Genomic DNA, 22,548 nt, shown 5'->3' with positions numbered 1-22,548 from the left:
ACCTAATTGTAGTAATTACTAATATTTATAAGTCTGAGACAATAAAAAGGTGCTTCAGGCTAGAAGGCAGAGACCAAGCTCTGTCTCACTGCCACAGATGGTAAGTGGAAAGTGAGAAGCAGTTTGGGCCACTCTGCCATATGTTCTCAAATGGGGGAGGGGGGAAAGGGCGGAGGGCATGAGGACACGCAGAGCAGAAGATCAGATTCAATGGACCTAACTGGTCAAAAGTCATGCATGAGGATCACGCATACTATAAGTTGGATCTGCAAAGAGGCTTGAAGAAATGTTACTTTCTTGAAATTTTCTCATTTGCAGCCATCGTAACACCATATCCTGTGATCTTGGTCAAGCTGGGACAAGAGAAAATTCAGGTGCTACAAGTAGTAATGTTGGCATTCAATTTGGTAGCACATTTCCCCTTAGGTCAGTAATGAACCAATATCCTAGTATGGTTCAGGGGTACTGTGCTGCGAGAGTTGGAATCTTTCGGCAGAGACAGAAAAAGTAAGGAACTGACTACTTGTGGCTTTATTTTGGGGGTTATTTTAAAATAAAAATGAAGTCGCCCATATCCTGTCCAAATTTCAGAATGGATAGATACATTGTACTTACCCTCCCTAGAGACATTGTGGAGTGGAATATATATTTTTCTCATGCATTAACAAATATTGTTGATTAGCATACTGCTTTCAGAAAATAATGTTCCACCTTGTCAAATATTGCTCTGAGCTGCATAGCTAATACTCACATAATTATTTTATTTTATTTAATCAGGCTACCATCCTTGAACCCTTTCAGTGAATGTTTTATTTGCCACTTTAATTAGAGAATGTTAGCTTATAGGCTTGCAAGGTCCAAAGCTATAGTAAAGTCTTCATATGTTAAAGAGCAGAATGCACACTTCAGAATTACCTTTCCAGATTTGTAACCTTGAGTATTTCCTTTCCTTGTAAATACACACAGAAAAGATGGTCCAGGTTATTACTGGAATATAAATGATCTGTGCACCATGTCATTAAGTCCCATACATTATGCACCTTGAAAAGGGTATTGATACAGTAATGCATTTGGCTGGACTGCAACATAAACTGGCCTGGACAAATGCATTTTATAATTCTTGGAAGAGAAAGTAATTTAAGTCTGCAAGAGTTTTCCCATAATATGATGGATAATCCTTATACAATATATGTTAATACAGAAGTACCCTTCCTATACTGGAGTACATAAACAATTCCAATCTCAGTTTTTGGTTACCCGACTGTATTTGTCCAGTTAAACCTCATCATTTCACAATCTTTTAATGTCTCAGTATTTCCACTACAAAACCCTAGTTTCAAATTAGTTTAATTTTGCAAATATTTGATTCAACTTTAAAGTATAAGATCTTTGGGGGCAGGGACTGTCCTCTACTAGCTGTTTGTACTCATTTAGCACAATGGGACCCTGACCTGGTTGGCCTCTAGGTGTTACTACACTGTAAACCTTAAACAACAAATAATGGACCACAGAAAAGTTTATTCCACTATTGAAGTTAAATTCAGCATATGGATACAAGAATCCAGAGTTACTCAACCTTTCCCAGTTTCAGATGCAGAGCAAGAAAATTCTATAGCAGAGAATCATTCTTGTGTGATGTGCTACTTCTGCACATAGTACTTTCTAGCAGTACTAGCAGCAAAAACTAAACTGGTGAGGTGTATGTCCAGGAATAGTATGTGGACCTCTGCTGGGAATGAGTGTATGGAGAGGCTGAAGGGGACTGGTTTAACAAAGAAAGCAAAAGCTAGGACAGAGGTGGGCAAACTATGGCCCATAGGCCACATCCAGCCTGTGGGACCATCCTGCCTGGCCCCTGAGCTCCCAGCCCAAGAGGCTAGCCCCCAGCGCCTCCCTTGCTGTCCCCTCTCCCCACAGCCTCAGCACACTGCACTGCCAGCACTCTGGCCCACCACTCCTGCCGGGCAGCAGGGCTGCGAGCTCCTGCTGCTCTGAGCGGCATGGTAAGGGGGCGGAGAGCGGGAGGGTTGGATAAGGGGCATGGGGTCCCGGGGGGCAGTCAGGGGACAGGGAGAAGGGGTAGTTGGATAGGCGTGGAGGTTCTGGGTGGGGGGTCAGGGGATGGGGAGTTTGGATAGGTGTGGGAGTCCCAGGGGGCCTGTCAGGGGTGGGGGTGTGGAAAGGGGGTAGGGTGCTCAGGGGACAGGGAGCAGGGGGGGTTGGATAGGGGGTGGGGTCGGTCAGGGGACAAGGAGCAGGGGGAGTTGGATGGATCGAGGGTTCTGAGGGGGGCAGTCAGAGGGCAGGAAGTGGGAGGGGGCGGGGGCCAGGCTATTTGGGGTAGCCTTGCCTACCCTGCCCTCCATGCAGTTTTGCAACCCCGATGTGGCCCTTGGGCCAAAAAGTTTGTCCACCCCTGAGCTACGACCTAAGTTCTCCCCCTTCAGAGACATCTTTCCTCCCCATCCATTAGCTCTATCCCAGAGCATTCAACTCATATTACTGGAATTTATTTCCAAATGCTAGACTGAAAGTTTGCCTACAGTTATTCCAAGAGAATCTTTCCCTAGAAATTGCCAACTTTCTGAGAAAATAAAGGCTAATCAAGTTACAACGAAAGAGCTCCAATAATAAAATTAATTCCTTCAAATACACTTCAGAATCAAAATTCTGTCTCCATACAGGTGCTTTTTGCTGCATATTTTGTAAAATCATAACATGTCAGCAGATGCCAGCAAGTAGCTTAGGCTGAAAATTTAGCTTACAAAAAAGGGATTAATATACAAGAATGGAAATGTATTCTACATGAATAGAAATGTTTTCATTAACTTAAAAATTAAGAGGGCTTTTTAAGAAGTTTTGGGGTTTCTTTAAATATAAACTTTCTCCTGTGGCATTGGCATCTGGAAGATGAGAACAAGGACGTTAAATTGACTGGCTTAGCTTCATCTTTCAAGGAAATGCAAAATATAAATAAAACACCATACATTCAGTTTCAAGATTTGAAACAGTTTGTGACAGCTACTAGGCTAAAAGACAATATGAAAAACAAGAGAAACTCCTCTCGCCCCATCAGCAAGATACAGATAATATACTGGTGAGAAGTCCATCCCCCCCAACCTTTGCTCCTGGAAGGAGGGAGAGAGCACTGTCCCAGACAGCGCTTGAAGCCACCCCAAACTGCTTTCCCTGCTGGACGGAAATTTTTCACTGAATATCATTCTCCTAACCATCGCAGAGATCCTATCTTCTACTATGATGGAGAGAGGGAAAGAGTGAGTATTCTACCCTCTCACCAGCCTTTACTGTTTGGATCCTTCTCTCCAAGTGAATAGCTCCAATGCCTACCTCTACATGCTGCTAATAACTTTCCGAATTATCCTTGCCAATTTCATTTTCATCCATGTGATTCTGATTAGTTGCAATGAAACCTCAATAGTCACGTCAATTTCATTCAGCTGCAGCTTGGGAAAATTGAGCCACAAAAGAGCAGTCTGTCTACAGACTCAAACACAGCAATAGTCCAGTTCACATTCAGAACATTATCTTGCCAACAATTAAGGCTAGAAAATTCTTAAATTCTGCAAAAAGTTAATGGCTTACTTTATATATTTATGTTACTCCTGTCACCAAACATAAACCACTCACATCAAGAACTTTCTAACTCACTCCTAGCAACTGCATTTTTCAAGTTCAGTTTTAATCCAGCATCCCAATGATAACACCAGTAAGGATATTTTAAAGATGTTTATCTCGATAGTACAATTTTAAAAATAAATGTGAACTTTTATTTTTAGCTCTCCTTTCTTCAGTGTCAGATTTCCCCAGTTCACCTTTCACCATCACCCCAGTTGTCTCTTGGGGTCTTCCCACTATGGAGGACTACCACACTTCAAATTGGGGCCCCTCCAAAACCAGAGCAACCGCAAAGGGCTATATAGTTTGTAACCTAAACAGAGGAACAAAAGGAGGGTTAAGGTTTAACCTAAAACTTCATGAAGATCTTGTTCTCCTCAACCATTTTGCCTCATCCTTTCCACACAAACACATTGCTTTGGGGTAGCACTGTGTAGGTCTCTCATAGGAGAGATGGATAGGTACATCTGCAAGGTAATAATTGTCAAGGAATGATAGCTTAATGACAGCTTAATACTCAAGCACTTTACACATTTGAAATCTTAGTCTAGCATTTTCCATTGGAAAGAACAGACCATTTCATGAACAAGGTCTAAACTAACTGAAACTTTTTATTTGAAGTCACATCATCCATGGTACCCAGAGCTGAAAAAGAGATAACCCCTTTTCTGAAAAATAGCAATAGATCCTATTTGTCAAATGAATACTCATTTATCTCAAGCTGGTTCTTACCAAAGCCAAGTTCCTCGGTGCTAGCTTGCTGTGACATTTTAAATGCCCTAGTTTAAAACTGAAACAGAGCCAGAATTTGATCCCAATGCAGAGCATCTGTTAACTTGTACCCTAAAAGCATTTTAAAATGACATTTGATTATCCAAAGTGGAGTTTATACAGTATGGAACCACATTTTTATCGAAGTAGATGACTTCACTCTCACATTGGTCATTTGTCCTGAACTGAATATACTGAACTCTGAACCCTGATCCAGCACAATTTTCAATCCACAGTGTAACACACTGCTTTTCCTTCTCCTGAAAGAAAACACCCACCAATTTTAATACAGCATGTTGATGTTTTGTATAGTAATTAGGACTCTACACGGATATAACAGACCACCTCTCATCTGAGGAGCTCAACACTCTCTAAAAACATGAAGTAAGCCCTCAAGAACACCTGTGAGCTAGGCCAGTGGGTTATTAGCATTTTACAGATGACGACATTGAGGCACAAGGAGTTTAAGTGATTTATCCATGGGCACACAGTGAGCTAGTGACAGAAACAGAACCCAAGAGTTCTGACCCCTACTCCTTTAATCAAAGTACTTGATCACATTCCCTTCCAAAACTATATATTTATGTTACAGCTTGTTTTTAAAATAGATGTAAATGGTATGGACATGCAGAAAAGGCAAAATATATTTTAAATCTATGAAAGGGTCTACTTCCCTTTTTGATAAACAAATGCTTTATTACAGATATCTAACTCCACTGACTTGGTGTTATGTAAACCTATGTTCAAATGCCAAGTCACAGTTCAAGAGTAGAGCTTCAAGTGTTAAGAAATAAGTGAACTTTGAAACACTGACAATATAGTACCAACTACAGAACAGGGGGGACATAGTCTGCCCTGAATTCCATCCTGTGTACACCCAGTGAAGTCTATGGGGTCTTCCCAGAATGTAAACCAGTGCAGAATTTGATTCCAAAAGAAAAAAAACATATAGGAGGCTTAGCAAACCAAGTGAGCCTGACTTTTTGTAATTCTTATATATTTCTGTATGATTAATAGGCTGTTGAGTGTTTTTGAAAAAAAGCTTTCATTTGGACTCACCTCTGTCCATTTTATCAAGGCCCAATTAACACCAGTTACAGTGTGCAAATTAGATTTTGTTTTCATCAGTAGTACTGTCCTTATTCCACTTTCAAACATATCTCAGACTCTAAAACAGTCCATGGCTAAATATAAACTCCCCTTGTGTTCTTGATCACTGATAAGGTTACAAGCACTGGAGTTTTAAGCTGAAGTAAACACAGTGTCACAGGGACAAATTTGTTTAGCCAGTCACTGTTTGATATTTAGCGTGTTATATGCATGAAAAAGTACAACTCAATTTTACCTCATAACTGAAATAAAAGAACATATCGTGCATCTTTAGAGAAGCGAGGTGTTACAGTGGCAGACTTTTTCATCAACCACAACTACCTCACACAGACGTTCTTACTAGCTTACATTATTTGCAAAAATAGCTTGAGAATGCATTTTTATGCAAACATAGTAAGTATTCAGTAGTTGCACACACTACTCCTAATGGGAAGCAAGCATCTCACAATTTCTTATACCAATTAGGTAATAATCACTCCTAGATTCTGGAGGGAATGGTCATTGTGACTAAGCTGAAGGAGGAGAAAAAGTTAACAGAAAGGCGCAACTCAATGTAAGGGGAATCTGAATGTCTTTCTATTCTTCCCATGCCTAAGAATGCCCAAAACACCTTAAGTTTAACTAATTGAGCAAACCTACCTAGTCCACAGTAATCAGTACGTATGATTTGTTTTATCAATAAGCCTTGCACATAGCTTTGCATTGGCCAAGTGAAAAACTTCAAATTCTGAAATAAATACCAAGTATTTGCTTCTACACTTATCTTGAATGAAGAAAAGTCTATTCAAAGCCACATTTTCTTCTAGCTTCACTGTGAACTTCCCAGTAGTGTCAAGGGGAAGTCCCCATACACAGAACGTAGACAACTGTGCACAATGCTGTGCAATGGCTAAAAATGTCTTGTGCAGCTGTTTGTTGTGGAATCATGTGTGCTTAAATGAGTCTTCGTAAACGTTCTTCCTCCACCACCACACATTTTTGACAGGCCTTTATGTTTATTTATACTGGTAGGTGAATTACTCCTACAATAGTCAGGGTGGATAAAAATCAATGATTTTTTTTTAATCAAAATCTGATTTTTTTGATAAAATGCTTTTTGAGGATAAAACCTATCTAAAGAGAGAGTTTTAATTAAGATACATTATAGCTCAAAGATATCTCATCATGGAATAGGGATTAAAAATCCCAATTTTATAATATGAGACAATATATTCATGTAATATTTAAGAAAAGTTCTGTGAATGAGTTCGAATAGCTCATGAATTAGGGACCCAATCTTATGGTGTTCCAGGGACTTCTGTATAGATTATTTAGGTTAATCTTTCTATCTACCCAATGGGACTCAGTGCTCAGTCGAGAAGATATCATCAGAGATGCTTAGTTTTGCAGTTCTCAAACTGTGGATTTGTGTCTCCAGAGGTAACGTGCTTGTTAACAGCAAAAATGTTTTTAAATAAATATAGAGAGGTGAGAAATAACAGACCTCAACCCTATTGTCCCTCTGCAAATTTGTGTATACAGAGTCAATCCCTTAGCTCTCTCTAAAAGTGAGAAGTTCCAAAAAGTTCAATGAAGTTCAAGATTGTGAGGGGTGAAATAGATTTGGACAAGGAAAAGAAGTCTGGAGATAAATGTGAGAAGGGAGGGACAGGCAGCAGAAACAAAAGTGAAACTATTTGAGCAGCATATTCCAGAAGTCTTGAGGTCTTTCTGAGTATAGACTTCATTGATTTGAGATCTACCATACCATCCTCTCACTAGAAGGGAAAACCTATAATGGCAGCAGGCCATAAGAGAGACCCAGTTTGGGAATATTTTAATTAAGTTCCTCTACCTGTGGGTAAGACAATTATGCATGCAAAATGCAAACAGTGCAACAAAGAAATGCAAGGCCTTGTTACCCAAATGAAACAACATAATGAGAAGTGTTCCTTCTCAAGAGGAAGCTGCCGTGAAGATGACAAAAGGAACATGTCTAAACATACAGGATCTTCAGGTTGGTAAACTTTTTTATTTCATACTTCTTAAGAACTGCTGGTCTTCCTTCTGGACTATTCTTGAATTCTCATGTTTGAGCAAAAAAAATATAGTTGTTACTCTATGGTACTATCATTTTAGATGCAGTTTTGATAGATAAATAAATAGCTGAAATAGCCAGATCTTTCTCTTACAATTTCACCTTTAAAGCAGTACTGAGAGTCAATGAATGCAATGAGTAATACTAAATGAGCAGTATGGTAATAATAATTAAATAACTGTACTGACTTATTTTGTTTAGGAGACTCCATCCTCAACATACAGGATTCTGAAGACTATCCACCTTCAAGATCACCATCATTTTCTATAGTTTCAGAGTTATCTGCCAATGATAGTGTTTCAGTCACATCATGTACATCACATAGCCACAGTATATCACCCGTAGCAAAAAGAAAAAAAAAATCTCCATCATTCAGAAACAACCATAGATAAGTTTGTGATAAGAAACAGATTACAAAGAGATAATTGATGAAAAAATTGCCCAGTTTGTTTATACAACAAACTCTCCTTTCTGTAGGATTGAGAACCCATACTTCATTAACATGGTTCAGCAATTAAGACCAGGATTCTGTCCATCCTACAGAGCAGATGTTGCAGGCCAAGTTCTGGATAAAGTGTATGAAAGAGAAATTGAGCAGCATGCAAAAGGTCTAGAGGGTGAAATTGTTAACCTGAGTCTTGATGGGCGGAGCAATGTCCACAATGGTCCTGTTGTATGTGCTTGTGTGACAACGAAGAAGGGAATGTCTTCCTTACAGAAACAATTGACATATCAGGAAATGCACACACAGCAGAATACTTACAAGAAGTTGCAGTAAAAGCTATAACAAACTGTGAAAAAAAATTCAAATGTCTAGTACGCAGCTTGGTCACAGACAATGCTGCAAATGTATCCAAGATGAGAAGAAATTTAGAAGAGAGTTCCAAGCTAATAACATACGGTTGCAGTGCTCATTTGATGCACATCCTAGCCAAAGTCTTCAGTGTTCCAGAAATAAAGGTGAATGTTGTTGAAATTGCAAAAGACTTCTGTAACAACCACTTTGCAGCAGCTTCTCTGAAAAAAGTGGGAGGAATCAAGCTAACTCTCCCACAAGATGTGCGATGGAATTCAGTAGGGGACTGTTTTTTGAGCACTATATCAAGAACTGGCCTAATCTGATGAGAGTTTGTAAACAAAATCGTGAAAAAATAGATGGCACTGTCACACCCAAAGTTCTCAACATTTGGCTTAAGAGAAACGTTGAACACGTGTTGAGTACCCTGAAGCCTATTTCTGTAGCCTTGAACAAAATGCAGGGAAATAGCTGTTTTATTTCTGATGCTGTTGAAATTTAGAAGGAACTGAGTGAGATCTTAAAAAGAGAAATATGCAATGACAAAGTTAAATTACAAGCATTAAAAAAACAAATGGGACAAGCACTATCTCCAGCTCCTTTTCTTGCAAATATTCTCAATACTCGGTACCAGGGTCAAACCTTAACTGCTGAAGAGGAGTTGGCTATGACAGACATCCAGCAATCATCCCTCCACAATGCCAACTATAATAAACTTCAGAGCTAAGGGTGAACCATTCAAGAAATATATGTTTGCTGATGATGTTTTAAAGAAAGTCACACCAGTGAACTGGTGGAAGTCACTTAAGGACTTGGATTCAGAGACTGTTGAAGTGATCATTTCACTTTTAGCAGCTGTAGCTTCTTCTGCCAGTGTAGAAAGAATATTTTCTTCCTTTGGACTAATTCATTCCAAATTGAGAAATCATTTGGGACCTGAAAAAGCAGGAAAGCTTGTTTTTCTTTTCCAGATTATGAACTAACAGGAAAATGAAGGTGAAGATGACTGAGTTAGCTGCAGAAGCCAATATTTTAAGTTTCTCATGTTGACATGGCTTTTTTTTTTTTTAATATTTCATTTAACTATTTTACTTAAAAACAATTTTAACAAAAACAAACCTGATTTTAAAAACTTGAATGTTTAACTAAATTCAAAAATTCATGTGCTTGTTTTGTTAAAACAGTGTACATTTGCTGTTGAAGAAAAAAATCCAGAATACATAACATTGTTGTTTTAGTTAAATAAAACAATTTAAAAGTCTGTCTGGTGATGTTCTCCTCCTATTCAGCATGGCAAGAAAATCCTCCAAGTATTAATGATTAACCTGTTGAACTGGAGACAGTTCACCTCCCAATGACTTCATAAATATCTGCTTCAATTACCTTCGGTAAATGAAATAACCAAACAATCATTCATTTTCTGTATGATTGCTGAATTATAGCTGTAAAACTAATCTGAAAAGTTTTCAAAATAAATCACTTTAAAAATGTATAGTGTGTACCTTCTAAAAATAAAACCTACATCTATCTGAGTTGTGAAGAATATGTATTAAGATTATAACAACCAACAAGAATGCACTTTTATGTAGAAATCCATGATTAAATCGAGTCTTCCTGACTAGTGATTTAAATCGAATCGACCCCGACTATAGTGACTGAAATGCATGTCTGATATTTGCTATATTTAGTCCTGGACCTAGATCCAGAAACCAGTTTAGGATGGTGATTGTTAAGGTCTAATGCTTCACAAGCTACCAGACCCACAAGCAAATGTTTTATATCAGTGGAAATATACAATGTCAATATTCAAATGCCAAACATTAAGCTCTAGTGGTTAGTGAGGTAACACATGGGGGACACAGTTACAAAAGTGCTTAGTTGGAAGATCAGTACAAATGATTTTCCATCACTGATTGTGGACTTGAGAAAAAAAATATCAACCCTTGCTCCCCGAAATGTATATTTTGTGGTCCCACCAGGTTCCACAAAAGCTTCAATAAGACAAAACTGTGGGAGGTAAATTATAGTAAATTATCATTAGCTTGATATTTAAAGAAGGAAAAAACACATTAGTGAATGTTCTATATGTTTACTAGAATTTAAAATGAAAGTTTGTCCATAAAATGGAATTAGCACAATGGCTTAAGCATCCCTTCTGACAATGTAGAGAAAATGTGTGTCAATTTATTAATTGCTTTTTGTTTTGTAAAATATCATTTATGAGCGTGGATTAAAATCATCTTTTTTGTAGCAGGAATGGACTACATCTCAGAAACTGTAACAGGGACACCAAGGGGCATCAACATTGAATACGCCTACCCTGGTGGGTCAGTGGGGTTGCTACCAGCAGAGTCACTGACTTGGGTTGAAGCAAGGAAAATCCTCAGCAGAAGATAATAGAAAAAGGAATCTCAGCCTGCTTTTGAGACACAAAATCTCAAGCAAGGAGAGCCATTCCACCTCCAGAAACAGAAGCTATAGCTGAAGGAGTATGGGAAAAGAGGGGCTTGGCCCTTCTTCCCCAAGGACATTGACCAAACACATTCAGGAATGGTGAGGATGGTGGTTGGAGAGGAAGAGAAGTTGAAGAGTTTAAACTTATGTAACTCTCCTGTGCTATCAGTAAAGCATGTGTGTTTAAGAACTTTCTTTGCAATGTTAGGATTTCTTGCTCCATCTGCCACACATCCTCAAGAGTTAAACTATAAACCTTACTGCTCAATGGGTGGAGTTCTTGGGAAGCATTCAAGGCAACTGGGGAGGTTCAGGAGGTCAGAATACAGGTTTCAGGGATTACGACAGTTGGACTGGGGAGTCCCACATCCCAAGGAGAGGTGGCAGATAGAGATCCAAAGGTTGGGTCCAGTTACAACTATCTGGTGACATTCCCTTTAATTATAATCCAGTTATTTTTAATTATTTTTAAAAGGAATTTGTTGTATTAAATTGTGTACATTCATCCCACGAGTCTATAGGGGTTTTATTTTTTTGTAACTTATAAAGTGCCCCTCATTAGAGATACAGACACTTCGTAAGACATTGCAGCATATTTTTCTCTAAGTCAAGCTGAACTGTGGGTTAGTTCCTAACAAAAATGGAGAATGTCAACACAATATACTAATAAGAATAATAATATAATAATAATAATAATACAGTTGCATGAAGTATTTTCATCCTTTACCTTACTGCTGCTGATACTTATCTTCAGTGGTTACTTTCACACAGAGCTGGCAGGGTCTGCATATGTGCACTGAGCATTGCCTCAAACAAATGCAGGCAAGGACAATCTTCTTGTGACCCAGATCACACCTGTTGACCAGTCAGCAGTAGTATTAGTGCTGCCCTGAAGAGAAATTCAGTTCAGCTGTCCTGAATGCCATGGTTTAAAGGACTATATGCTTCACAAAAAAGAGACCGAGAAAGATTCACAGAGAAAAATAAAGGCGGCCTTAACGGCCCAGTGAGGCCCATGCTCTAGATTTAGTGATCCAACCTGGTAGCTCCCCATTCACACTCAGCTCTTGCCTACACTTGGGAACACCCGAGATTCAGCAGGAGACAGTTTATATGTATACAGGACTCATTACAAGATGAAGGTGCAAATAAACCATGAAGCTGTCAAACATTCAATAGCAAGATGTAGAAAATTATGTATAAAGTAAATAGGCTTTCTGTATAAAAAACTCTCTTTAGAAGTATTCATTACAGACTCGGTGGAAGGCTGCAACTTCCAATGATGCAATGCATTTAAAGTTAGTAAAAACTTAGGGAAAAAAAACTCTCCAGCCTCTTGTTTGAGACTATTCTGAATCTGAAGTATGTGAAGAAAATACATTCACATCTCAGAACTGAATAGAATTTAGGCAATTCATTCTCAATTCTGTGCCCAGATCTTTATCCATACAATAGCCATTAATGCTGGTCATGTAAAGTTTTATTAATAGAATTGAAAATATAATCCTTTTAAAAATAAAATAGGCAAATACTTGCATAATTGACCATGTCAAATCACAGATGGCAACATTACTATTCAATTAGGAAAAAAAAACACTACTCTTGAGTTTCTGAAGCATAGAAAACTGAACCAGCAATAGTTTCAGCAGCTTTTAGTCATTTCCTCCTAGTTTTACTTCAGATGGACATATTCACAGCCTAGAATAACACAGTGCCAAAATACTAGCGATACCCACTCCATGAATGCTTCTGATAGGGAAAGAAGCGTAGGTGCTTTTGCAAATCAGAGCCTAGGTCACCTAGAAGCATAGGTCCCTTTGACTTTGAATACTTCCGTTGCCAAGTGACTTGAGTGCATTTGAAAATCCCATTGTTAGCTGAAGTGTTATCATACAATTCAGCATCTTTCATATACTGGCTAGATACTGCAACAAGTACATTATATATTGAGTTCTCCTTTCTCATTCAGTACATATCTCATATTTTACCCCTTAATTTAAATAGTGCCTTTAACCATAAGTGATTCTAAAGTGCTTTATAAACTATACTAAATACCTCCAAAGTACAAAGAAGCAAAAGAGACTGACAGCGTGCATGTGGGGCAAAAAGTGGGTTTTTGGTCAAGGACACCAGCATGCCATGGCATTTCTAGCAAGATAAGATGTACTGACAGAGGCACATGAGGAAGCTTACTAAACGTCTGCATGCACTAGCTCTTGCTCAATTTGGCATCATTAAACTCTCACTAATAAAACAAATACAACCAAAATAGAAATTGTGCTGTTTGCTGAAGTGTGGCAAGTTCGATTACACTGCAGGAGTTTGTCTGGTCTAAATTCCCAGAGTGATGAACAAAACATCCAGGTCATCGTACAGAAAATGCAAAATTCAGCCAAGTCCACAGGATGCAACAAACCCGCATCAATCACAACACATACAGCTTTTTTTCAAATTAATGTTGCTATATTAATGGTGGTGGTTGCATCACTATTATTCCATAAGACAACCTAAAACTTTTACTTTGAGATAAAACTTATTATTTACATAAACCATAAAGAAAGGTAGCCTCACTTTCATTTTTGTAGCCCGATTAATGGTATCCTACAACACTTTTACCCATTTAAATACTACATGTGCTCAACACCTTTTGAAGACTCCTTACATTTTGACCTATTGCTGCTCATGGTAAATATGTTGTGCTACAGCTTGTATAGCTTTCATTCAACAGATTTTAATATACCATGAGCTGAACGTGCTTTACAGAAACCTCTCTCCTGTGGCACTATAATCTCTCCATTATAGGTTCCCTCTTAATTCCCTTTTCTTTCTCCACTCAAAAAAAAAAAAAATCTGATTTGACATCAAATTTTGGGGTAAGGACAAGTGAACTCAGAAGTTCCAAGTGTCCGTTTAGTTCCACCAAGTTACAGATAAAGATCCAGACTAATGAAACCCCTGGGGTCTGCAAAATTGGTCTGAATATCTTGCAAGAACAGGTCTTTCACATAAAACCCCGTAACTTCTAAACCATTCAGAACCTCAAAAAAAGGTTTAAAGCAGCTTGGTTCTAAAAAGAATGAAAGTACCAGTGGGAAGGGTCTTTATTTTATCAGAAATGGGTCATCCATTCTTGATTATGAGCTCAACTAACTCCATAAGATGATGCAAAATGTCCCAGCAGAAATGCAGCTGGAGCACATCTTCATCTTCCAAAGTGGGAAGCGGGGTTGTTTCCTGTACACATATTAACCCAGAGGCTCAGATCCTACATCCACACTAGTGTTAGCAGTGGTGGATTCTTACCATTTTAAATCATAATTCTCAGGGTATTTGGTGTTATTCTTGAATACTCAACTCCTGGAGCATGTGACTGTGACAACTTCAGCTTTCTTTTAAAAGTAAATTCCTAGCCCACATGGTTACTGAAAAAAGCTTGATAACACAAACCCTAAAGGCATAAAGGCCCGAAGGCAAAGAAACCAAAATTCATTATTTTTTAGATATCATGATTTTGGGGGGCTTCACTCATGATTTTTGAATGCTTGGGGTTGGCAAGAATTAGGTTACAAAGAACTATGGGGTTGGGTGCTAAAGATGCAAGAAGGATTAAGAGGAAAGAACAAGGGGACATCCAACGAAATAGACAAAATTATTCATCTATTTTATTAATCAGTAATTAAACTTAACCACCCAGTGCATAAAAACCTATGAAATGTATGGTCACAAAATGGAATAACCTGGCCATGAGTAAAGTTTCTTCCATCCTTCAGTGGTCACTTTGATCCTGAAGCATGGGGTTTATATCCCTTATACATTTTTGTCCATTCAGATATAGCTGGAGATGTTTACAATAGCTATGTAAATGTCAAATCCTTTTCTGAATCCTCATTGATATTTGGTGGCAATATATTCCATAGATTAATTATGCACTGAGTAAAAATTTTAAATTATCCATCTATTTTGTTGGATGTCCTTCTGTTTTATGACAAAGGATAAATAGAGGACTCAATTTTCTCATTTTCATTCTCATTCATCATTTTATATATTTCTATTACAGTAAACAATGTTATATGATAAGCATATGAAGACTGCCAACACAAACAGAAAATTTAGGAAATACCATAACCAGGATTGCTCATGCAACATTAATTCTGCCACTTTGTGCATACACATGAGGATACAATCTCTCAGTAGGGACTTAAAATATATCAGCCAGTTTTCCTTTATGCCCTATTTTGTTGCCAAGCTAAAATAATTCTAATATATTAAAGGCACAATTTTCCTTTATAGAAGCTTTGTTAGTTTTGCCATGTTATACTATTTTAAAAACTTAAATTAATATATTTAGTAATTTCTGCTAAATTTCCTGGCATTAAAATAAGGCTTATTGGTCTGTAATTGCAAAGAGTACCCCAACACATTTTAAAATATAGGTGTAACATTTGTTATTATTCTATTCTCTGATATAGTAACTGATTTTAGTGAGAGATTATATGGCAGGATTTATTAGTGACTCATCCATGGTCTACACTACAGAGTTAGATTGACATAAACTGCCTTACTTCAACCTAACTCTGTAAACATCTACACTAAAATGGAGCTCCCACTGATGTAACTTGCCTATTACATTGACTTAATAACTCAACCTCCGCGAGAGGCGTAGTGCTTCAGCTGATGTAGTCAGGTCAAAGCAGTGTAACTGTAGACACTGCCCTGCTTACACTGACTGTTGCTGCCTTTCAGAAATCATCCCACAATGCCCCACGCTGGCAGTTAAGTCGGTGTGAGTGCTCCTAGTGAGAACACAAGGAACATAATATGGACGTGTAAAACTGATTCGATTACTGTGGTGGTTATGCATCCACGTAACTTAGGTCGACTTCATTTTGTAGCGTAGACTTTCCTTCAGCCTCTTCATTAAGTCCTTCAGAACTCTTGGCTGAATATCAACAGGTCCTGATGATTTACCACTCTTTATGGTGTAAAACAAGGAGGTGCAGAAGCAAACTGACAGTCTAGGCACTGACTATATCTCATCTTTATTAACTGAAAAGAGTATGCCTGATGTTGGTACTGCCTCATCATTCTCTGTGGTGAAGAATGATACAAAGTAGTCATTTAGCTTCTCAGCAATGTCACTATGCTCCTTAAGAGCCCTACATAATCCCTGGAAGTCCACAGAATGCACAAATGCTATCACAAATTTCCTGTCTCTGATAAACAAAATAAATTCCGTTCTTAAATATATGTTCATGTTTTAGGTTATATGTTCTTTCAGATTCCCTATTTGCCTTCTAATTACCATCTGGCATGCCCAAATATGGCTGCACTCATTGCTATTGTTCAGTGAACATTATTGATAAAACAACTTTAGGGGGAAGTTGAGTTATGTCCTTCTGAAATCCTCAATTACTTTTATTTGAGAAAATCTTTTGTATATACCACAATATATCACTGCTGTGCTAGTATTCTGGGCACATGCCAAAGAGCAGTGGAGGATGCTACACATCAGGACCAACACCATTCACATTAAAATAGCAGTCAATCATTTGAGTCCTTGTAATCAGACACTGAAGATGGTTCTTTTTCAAAGAGCAGTTAACTTGCCAGAAGTATATGAGGAAAAATAACAAAGCAACTCTCCCCCCACCTGTTTCAGAGTAGCAGCCGTGTTAGTCTGTATCCACAAAAAGAAAAGAACAAGTCCTCCTTTTCTTTCCCCCCCCCCCACACTGGTTTGTGTTCATTATGTATATTTTATTTTTTATTCAAATTAATGCCAGTGGGGTGTTAGGCTGCAAACAGGTTCTACCACAGTTCTTTATTGTATAGACAGGACCAGCTAACCACATATATAAATTGGCTAGCCAGTCCTATCTTCCAGGTCTATGTATAAGAGAAGACATCTGCTATTCTCTCCCTGGCACCAGCAACTGAAGTATTACCAGATAAATGCCCAGATCTGATCCCAGTGCACTGAACTGCACACATTCCAGTAGTTATTTCATAGATTTCAAACCATCTGCATATTCCAAGAGCCACAAAGGAATAGTTTAATATTAAAGTCTCCCTCTGGTAAACAAAAACAGATGCCTTCAAGTACAGAATTTAGCAAAGTACGGTTTTGTTTTTAAAAAAACAAAACACAAAAACCAGAGATTATGAGGCGTTGCATCATATCAAAAATATTTGGCAAGCTTAAAAATTCCAGATTAGCTGGAGGAAAGAAAGTAGGAAAGAAGAAGAAAAGGTAATAAATTCGAATATTTGAGGGGAGACTGTTATTTTGTTTATTGCTGTGCCAAATAGCGTGCCAGACGCTTTTGAGAATCATTCTGAATAACAAACTAGTAACGAATTTCTGTTTGTAAAATATTTTAGTATTTCAGAGTATGGATTTGCTGTGAATTATCACCAATGCCAAATAGTTTATAAAGAGAAGTCTTTCATTATAGAGTTCAAAGTAATCTTCAGCAGCACTATCCCTCCCACAGAAAAGCAAGTAGACCCTAGTAATATGGAATACTTCCAACAAATTATTAATCTGTTTTCCTCTTTGCAAGGCAACATTGCTGCTACTTTTTCATTAAAGATTCTAAAATATACAAGATATCACATTTATATAGCTGCTTTGATTCTGAAGATTCCAAAATGCCTTAACATATAAGCATTTTAAAGTATCAGCCTCTCTTACGAGCACTGACTTCATTCATCACTAAAATCCTACCACCATGTCAGCTGTTTCACAGCGCACTACAATACCACACACCAACAATGAACAGTTTAGGTCTAGAGGTGGCAAATAATATTGCATCTAATTAAAACTGCAGAGGGCCTTTCAGCAGACAGAGTAATCATCCAAAAAGGAATTTGAATAGAATACCATGATTTACTATTCTACATTTGCAAAAGCGCCAAGAAATATTTAATAACTGAAAGTTGAGAGGACCTCAGTTTCATATCTCATCAAAGAGATGGCACTCCCAGCAGCACAATTTCATCTACTAGGACACTGACCAAGATGACAGAGTGCCACCTAATGAATCACCAATAGTTTCTTGCAGCACCTTTGTCTTCCTCGGAGATTTCAAATATGACCACTGATTGAGTCTAATTAACTTGCAATGCTGACAAAATCACAGCTGCAGGTATAACTGCAGTGATATGATGGGCTTGATTGTCTCCTCTATCACTGCAGATGGGATCCTTCGAGGCATTTGCCGCTCAAACACACATCCACAAACTCACCCTTGCAGAAGCCCCTCTTTCAGAATGCCATCAGGAGTTTTATAGGACTTCAGAGGGACACAATGGGGACAATTATTTAGAAACGTTTCAAGATCAACCTCCGTTTCCTGGCACACCTAAATTCCTCCTGTGGGAAATCTACATAGGACAGTACAATGTAACTTAGATATCTTTGTTAGACTAGCTACTGTAGCAATCCAACCTGTCAACCTAAGGTGCTGAAGATGAACCAAGTTTACTATTGGAGCTCCCAATCACTGTAAGGCAGTATGGGTCATTTGACTGCCAGCCCATTACTAGACTTTCAGAACAAGCCAAGTGGCATTTTAAGTAAAAATTACTAGGGAAAGGATTATAGACTGCACCAACCTCTCCAATCTTTCACTAGATTGTAGATTACAGGGAAATATTACCATATGCAGTAAAAGCTGTTTTATCAGGCATGTTAGGAGAATGGGAGGGTGCCAGTAAGTGAAAAATGCCAGTTACCTAAGAGGGAGGGAGTTTGGGTGCGGGAGAGGGTGTGGGGTTGGGGCGTGGGAGGGGGCTCTGGGAGGGAGTTTGAGTGTGGGAGGAGTCTCGGGGCAGGGGGTTGAGGCGTGGAAGGGGGCTGGGGATTCCAGATGTGTGGGGTGCTCACCTCAGGCAGCTCCCCACAAGCGGCGACCTGTCCCAGATGCTCCTAGGCAGAGGTGGGGCAGGTGGCTCTGTGTGCTGCCCCCACCCTGCCCCGAGTGCTGGCTCCACAGCTCCCATTGGCGGGGAATTGCGGCCAAAGGGACCCATTGGGGCAGCACCTACGGGCAGAGTTAGCGTGCAGAGCCACCTAGCCACTCCTCTACCTAGGAGCAGCAGGCACAGGTCACCACTTGCGGCGAGCTGCCCGAGGTGAGTACCCCCTGGATCCTGCACCCTGGAATCCCTCCCACCCCCCAACCCCACACCCTCTCCCACACTTTGAACCCCTCATGGTGTTCCTCCACCTAGGAACAGCAAGGACATGTCAACGCTTCTGGGGAGCCACACGAAGCCAGGCAGGGAGCCTGCCAGCCCCACACCAACCAGACTTTTAACCAGACTTTCTAGGAAGATTAGAAATGCCGGTATACAGAATTTTCCGGTTGGTATAGGGATGGATAGCACAGCTTTTACTGTAAATGAAAGACCCAACACACCATATACATATAATAGACACACAGACACACACATCTTCCTCACACCACATTACCAACAATACATTTGGCAATATATTAACAATGGGGTTTGGGGGCAGAAGGGAATAGGATAATCCATTTTTGTTTTGATTGTTTACCCAAAACAGTTTCAATAGATTTACAGAAAAGTACATTCAAGGCCTGAAGCATTAACATCAGTGGCAGGCAACCTGCGGTCTGCACACAGCCCATCAGGGTAATCTGCTGGCGGGCCACGAGACAGTTTGTTTACATTGGCACAGCCGCCCACAGCTCCCAGTGGCCGCAGTTCGCCGTTCCTGGCCAATGGGAGCTGCGGGAAGCAGCTGCCAGCACATCCCTGTGGCCCGCTCCACTTCCCGCAACGCCATTGACCGGGAACAGCGAACTGCAGCCACCGAGATGTGGGCGGCCGTGCCAATGTAAACAAACTGTCTTGAGGCCTGCCAGCGAATTACCCTGATGGGCCATGTGCAGCCTGCAGGCTGCCCACCACTGATTAACAATATATTACTATACAGACAACAAGACAAAGTGTGTGTTTTTTTTGTTTTTAGAATAAGAGTTCTGTCTGGTAGAATATCAGAGTGGTGGAATGGATGATCAGGTGGTCCTTAGAAGATTACTGAGACTTTCACCTCTAAGTCAGTCTATATCACTACGGACCAATAATCTTCGCCACCTACTGGCTGTCTGGCCATAACCTGTATGAAAGGAGTTTGTGGTCTCATTCCAGTTTCCTGCTGAACCATAGAAGAGACCTGTATGTGCATGATCAAATGCATGTTAATCGCAGACATGTCCTTCTGATTAAGATCAGTTTTACTAGAGACCAAAAAGTGACTACGGCATAAAAAAAGTAGCACCTTGATTAGCAATAATTTCTGGTTTTGGTACAAAACCAAGCAGGTGTGTCAATGACTTAATGGAGTTGAACACCATTTATTTTTAAATAACATTTTGGGTACAATTCAAATATGTCCTGGTCCACTCCAGTACTGAACTGCAGTTAAGGTCTGCACTTCTTTGGAGCACCTTACAGTAAGTTTGCAGTAAGGACTGAGCAACTAGAAACAGAAGCCAGCTAGCAAGATTACATAGGACTGGCATCTCACTGAAATACTAACCATTACTATAAAATTATCAAACTTTTTGATTTAATTAGAAACTGTTAAAAAACCCAAGGGCTTGTACTTTCCATTTTTTTAAAAAAGACATATACAAAAGTTATATTGGACAAACATCCATAAGGAACTTCCTAACATTTTACAAATAAAATTGACTCCTCTCTACCCACTTATATCCCCATTCAACCTCTACAGGAAAAGGTTCAGAAAAAAACAGTAGGTCTAGCAGTATCTCCTGAAGTTCAACAAATTAGTTTGTCTAATTTTGCCACCAAATTGCTCCCATTCCCTCTTCAAACTGGGGCACTGTTTTTTTATAGGCCTTTATAAGCACCAAGTCACCTGGGTATTCAAGTTCTATCACCATATCCATGCTCTAGGCTGATTACCGTTGTCAAGGTATGACACAAGGGGAGACAGTCACAAATATTGAGAATTTACTAGGTCAAACACCACCTTAAATTTCTCTGGAAAACCAACTGAAAACCAGAGCAGATCATATACGGAAGCCATAGAAATATAATGCTTCTTCACAAAAAGAGAGCATTATACTTTTTAAATTGGTTCTTTGATTTAAAAAGTCACAGGTGTTTAGGTAAAATTTCACTCCAGTGGCCTTACTGTACCCAATTTAAAGGAATACTATATTCCTATTACTATTCCAGCATAACCTAGAGGCCCTAAAAGAGATTGTATAGTGCCTAGCACAACTGAGCTCCAAACAGAGAAGACCTGTCCCTTCTCCTAAGAACTTTTTTTTTGGGGGGGGGGGGGGCAGTGAGTATAAAACTTAACACAGTAATTGTGGCTTTCCTCCCACCCTAAAATTTCAAGTTATTTTGTAGTAAAACACTGGTGTTGGAAACTTAAAACAGCAGCAATATTTGGGTAATATATGAGAGCTAGAAAGTAAAACTCACTAATCTAATGTTATTGTCTAAGATGAATAAAATACAAAGAGCAAACACACAGCACCAATGGGTGAGAATTAAGTGGCATTTTTAAAAGCTACCCTTCTTAATGATCCTGAGATGTTTTTAACACAAGTAAAGGGATATTAAACAAACAGCTGTTTTAAGATGATCGTTTCAAAAGTCATCTGAGCAGCACTGCCAGCTCAAGGAATCAAAAAGAGGCACAATCTGCAAAAACAATCACAGTAGCATTGGTGTTCACATGCTTTTGTCAATAACTCCTGAGCCACTTCACCGCAAGTTGCACTAGCTGCCACAGACAGGGCTCTCTGACTGTTCAGAGTAAGCATGCAAAGCATTTTGTCACTGGACTGAGACGCTTTATTACCCCCCGGGTCCGTTTTCTGGACGGGAAAGGAAAGACAGAGCCAGGCAGCCGAGGCCGGGCAGAGAGGCGTTACGTTTCCACCCGCTGAGGAGGGTTCGCACCATGGGTGCGGGGAGTCGGGGTGCGGGGACGCCGCCGCCGCACCCCCCCCCCCCCCGGCTGGAAGTGGTTCCCATCACAGAACAGCGTTGACCGTGGAGTTCAATGGCTCTCAGCAGCCTCACGACACAAACGGCTCCAGCGCCCCTGCTTCCTATCCCCGCAAAATCCTTTAGACGCGGGGGCCCCACCCAGGGGCCGGGGCCGGGGACTGACTTTTCACGCGGTGACTGACATTTCGGGGCAGCGGTTTCTCAACGGCCCGCAGAGAGGCCGGGGCCCGCAGGGAGGGCACTGACCAAAGCCCAGTGACCGGGGCCGCGGGGGGGTGGGGGAGGGCAGCCAGCCGAGCCACAACGTGTGCGACACACACACACACACCGCCCCGCCCCGCAGCTGGAGGGGGAAGGGCTCAGCTGTCACTGTCGCCTCTGGCGCGCGTGCGGGGCGAAGCGTCCCCGTCCGTCCCCCCCCCCAGCGCCCGGCAGCTCCGAGCGCCCGGCAGCGCCCGCCCCCCACGGCTGCCCCTCCCCCTGCTCACCTAGGTAGTGTCTCCGCAGCAGACCGGGCTCCTCCAGCCCCAGGCTCCGCTTCCGCACGTCCCACAGCAGGTGAGGGCAGCACCCCCGGGACATGGCACCGCGGGGAGGGGAGGCTCAGACTCTCCGCCGGCGGCAGCCGCCCCCCACGCTCACCATGGAGACCCGGCCGCCCTCCCGCCCGCCCGCCCGCGCG

At 40.4% G+C, this 22,548-nt stretch overlaps 1 protein-coding gene across 1 annotated transcript in view; it reads right to left on the bottom strand.

Annotated features, from left to right (window-relative positions):
• The window catches only part of DCAF6 (DDB1 and CUL4 associated factor 6), a 158,076-nt gene extending 135,545 nt beyond the window's left edge, over positions 1-22,531 (bottom strand). The window contains exon 1 of the mRNA XM_084648852.1: positions 22,355-22,531. Coding sequence (XP_084504978.1) covers positions 22,355-22,448 — 94 coding nt within the window. The 5' untranslated portion in view covers positions 22,449-22,531. The remainder of the gene's footprint in view (positions 1-22,354) is intronic.
• Positions 22,532-22,548: the final 17 nt, after the last annotated feature.

The sequence above is a fragment of the Lepidochelys olivacea genome (genome assembly GCF_965140295.1).
Source record: "Lepidochelys olivacea isolate rLepOli2 genome assembly, chromosome: 1".
NCBI lineage: Eukaryota > Metazoa > Chordata > Testudines > Cheloniidae > Lepidochelys > Lepidochelys olivacea.
Note: the sequence above shows the minus strand (reverse complement) of the source record. Positions and strands in the feature narration are given on the sequence as shown.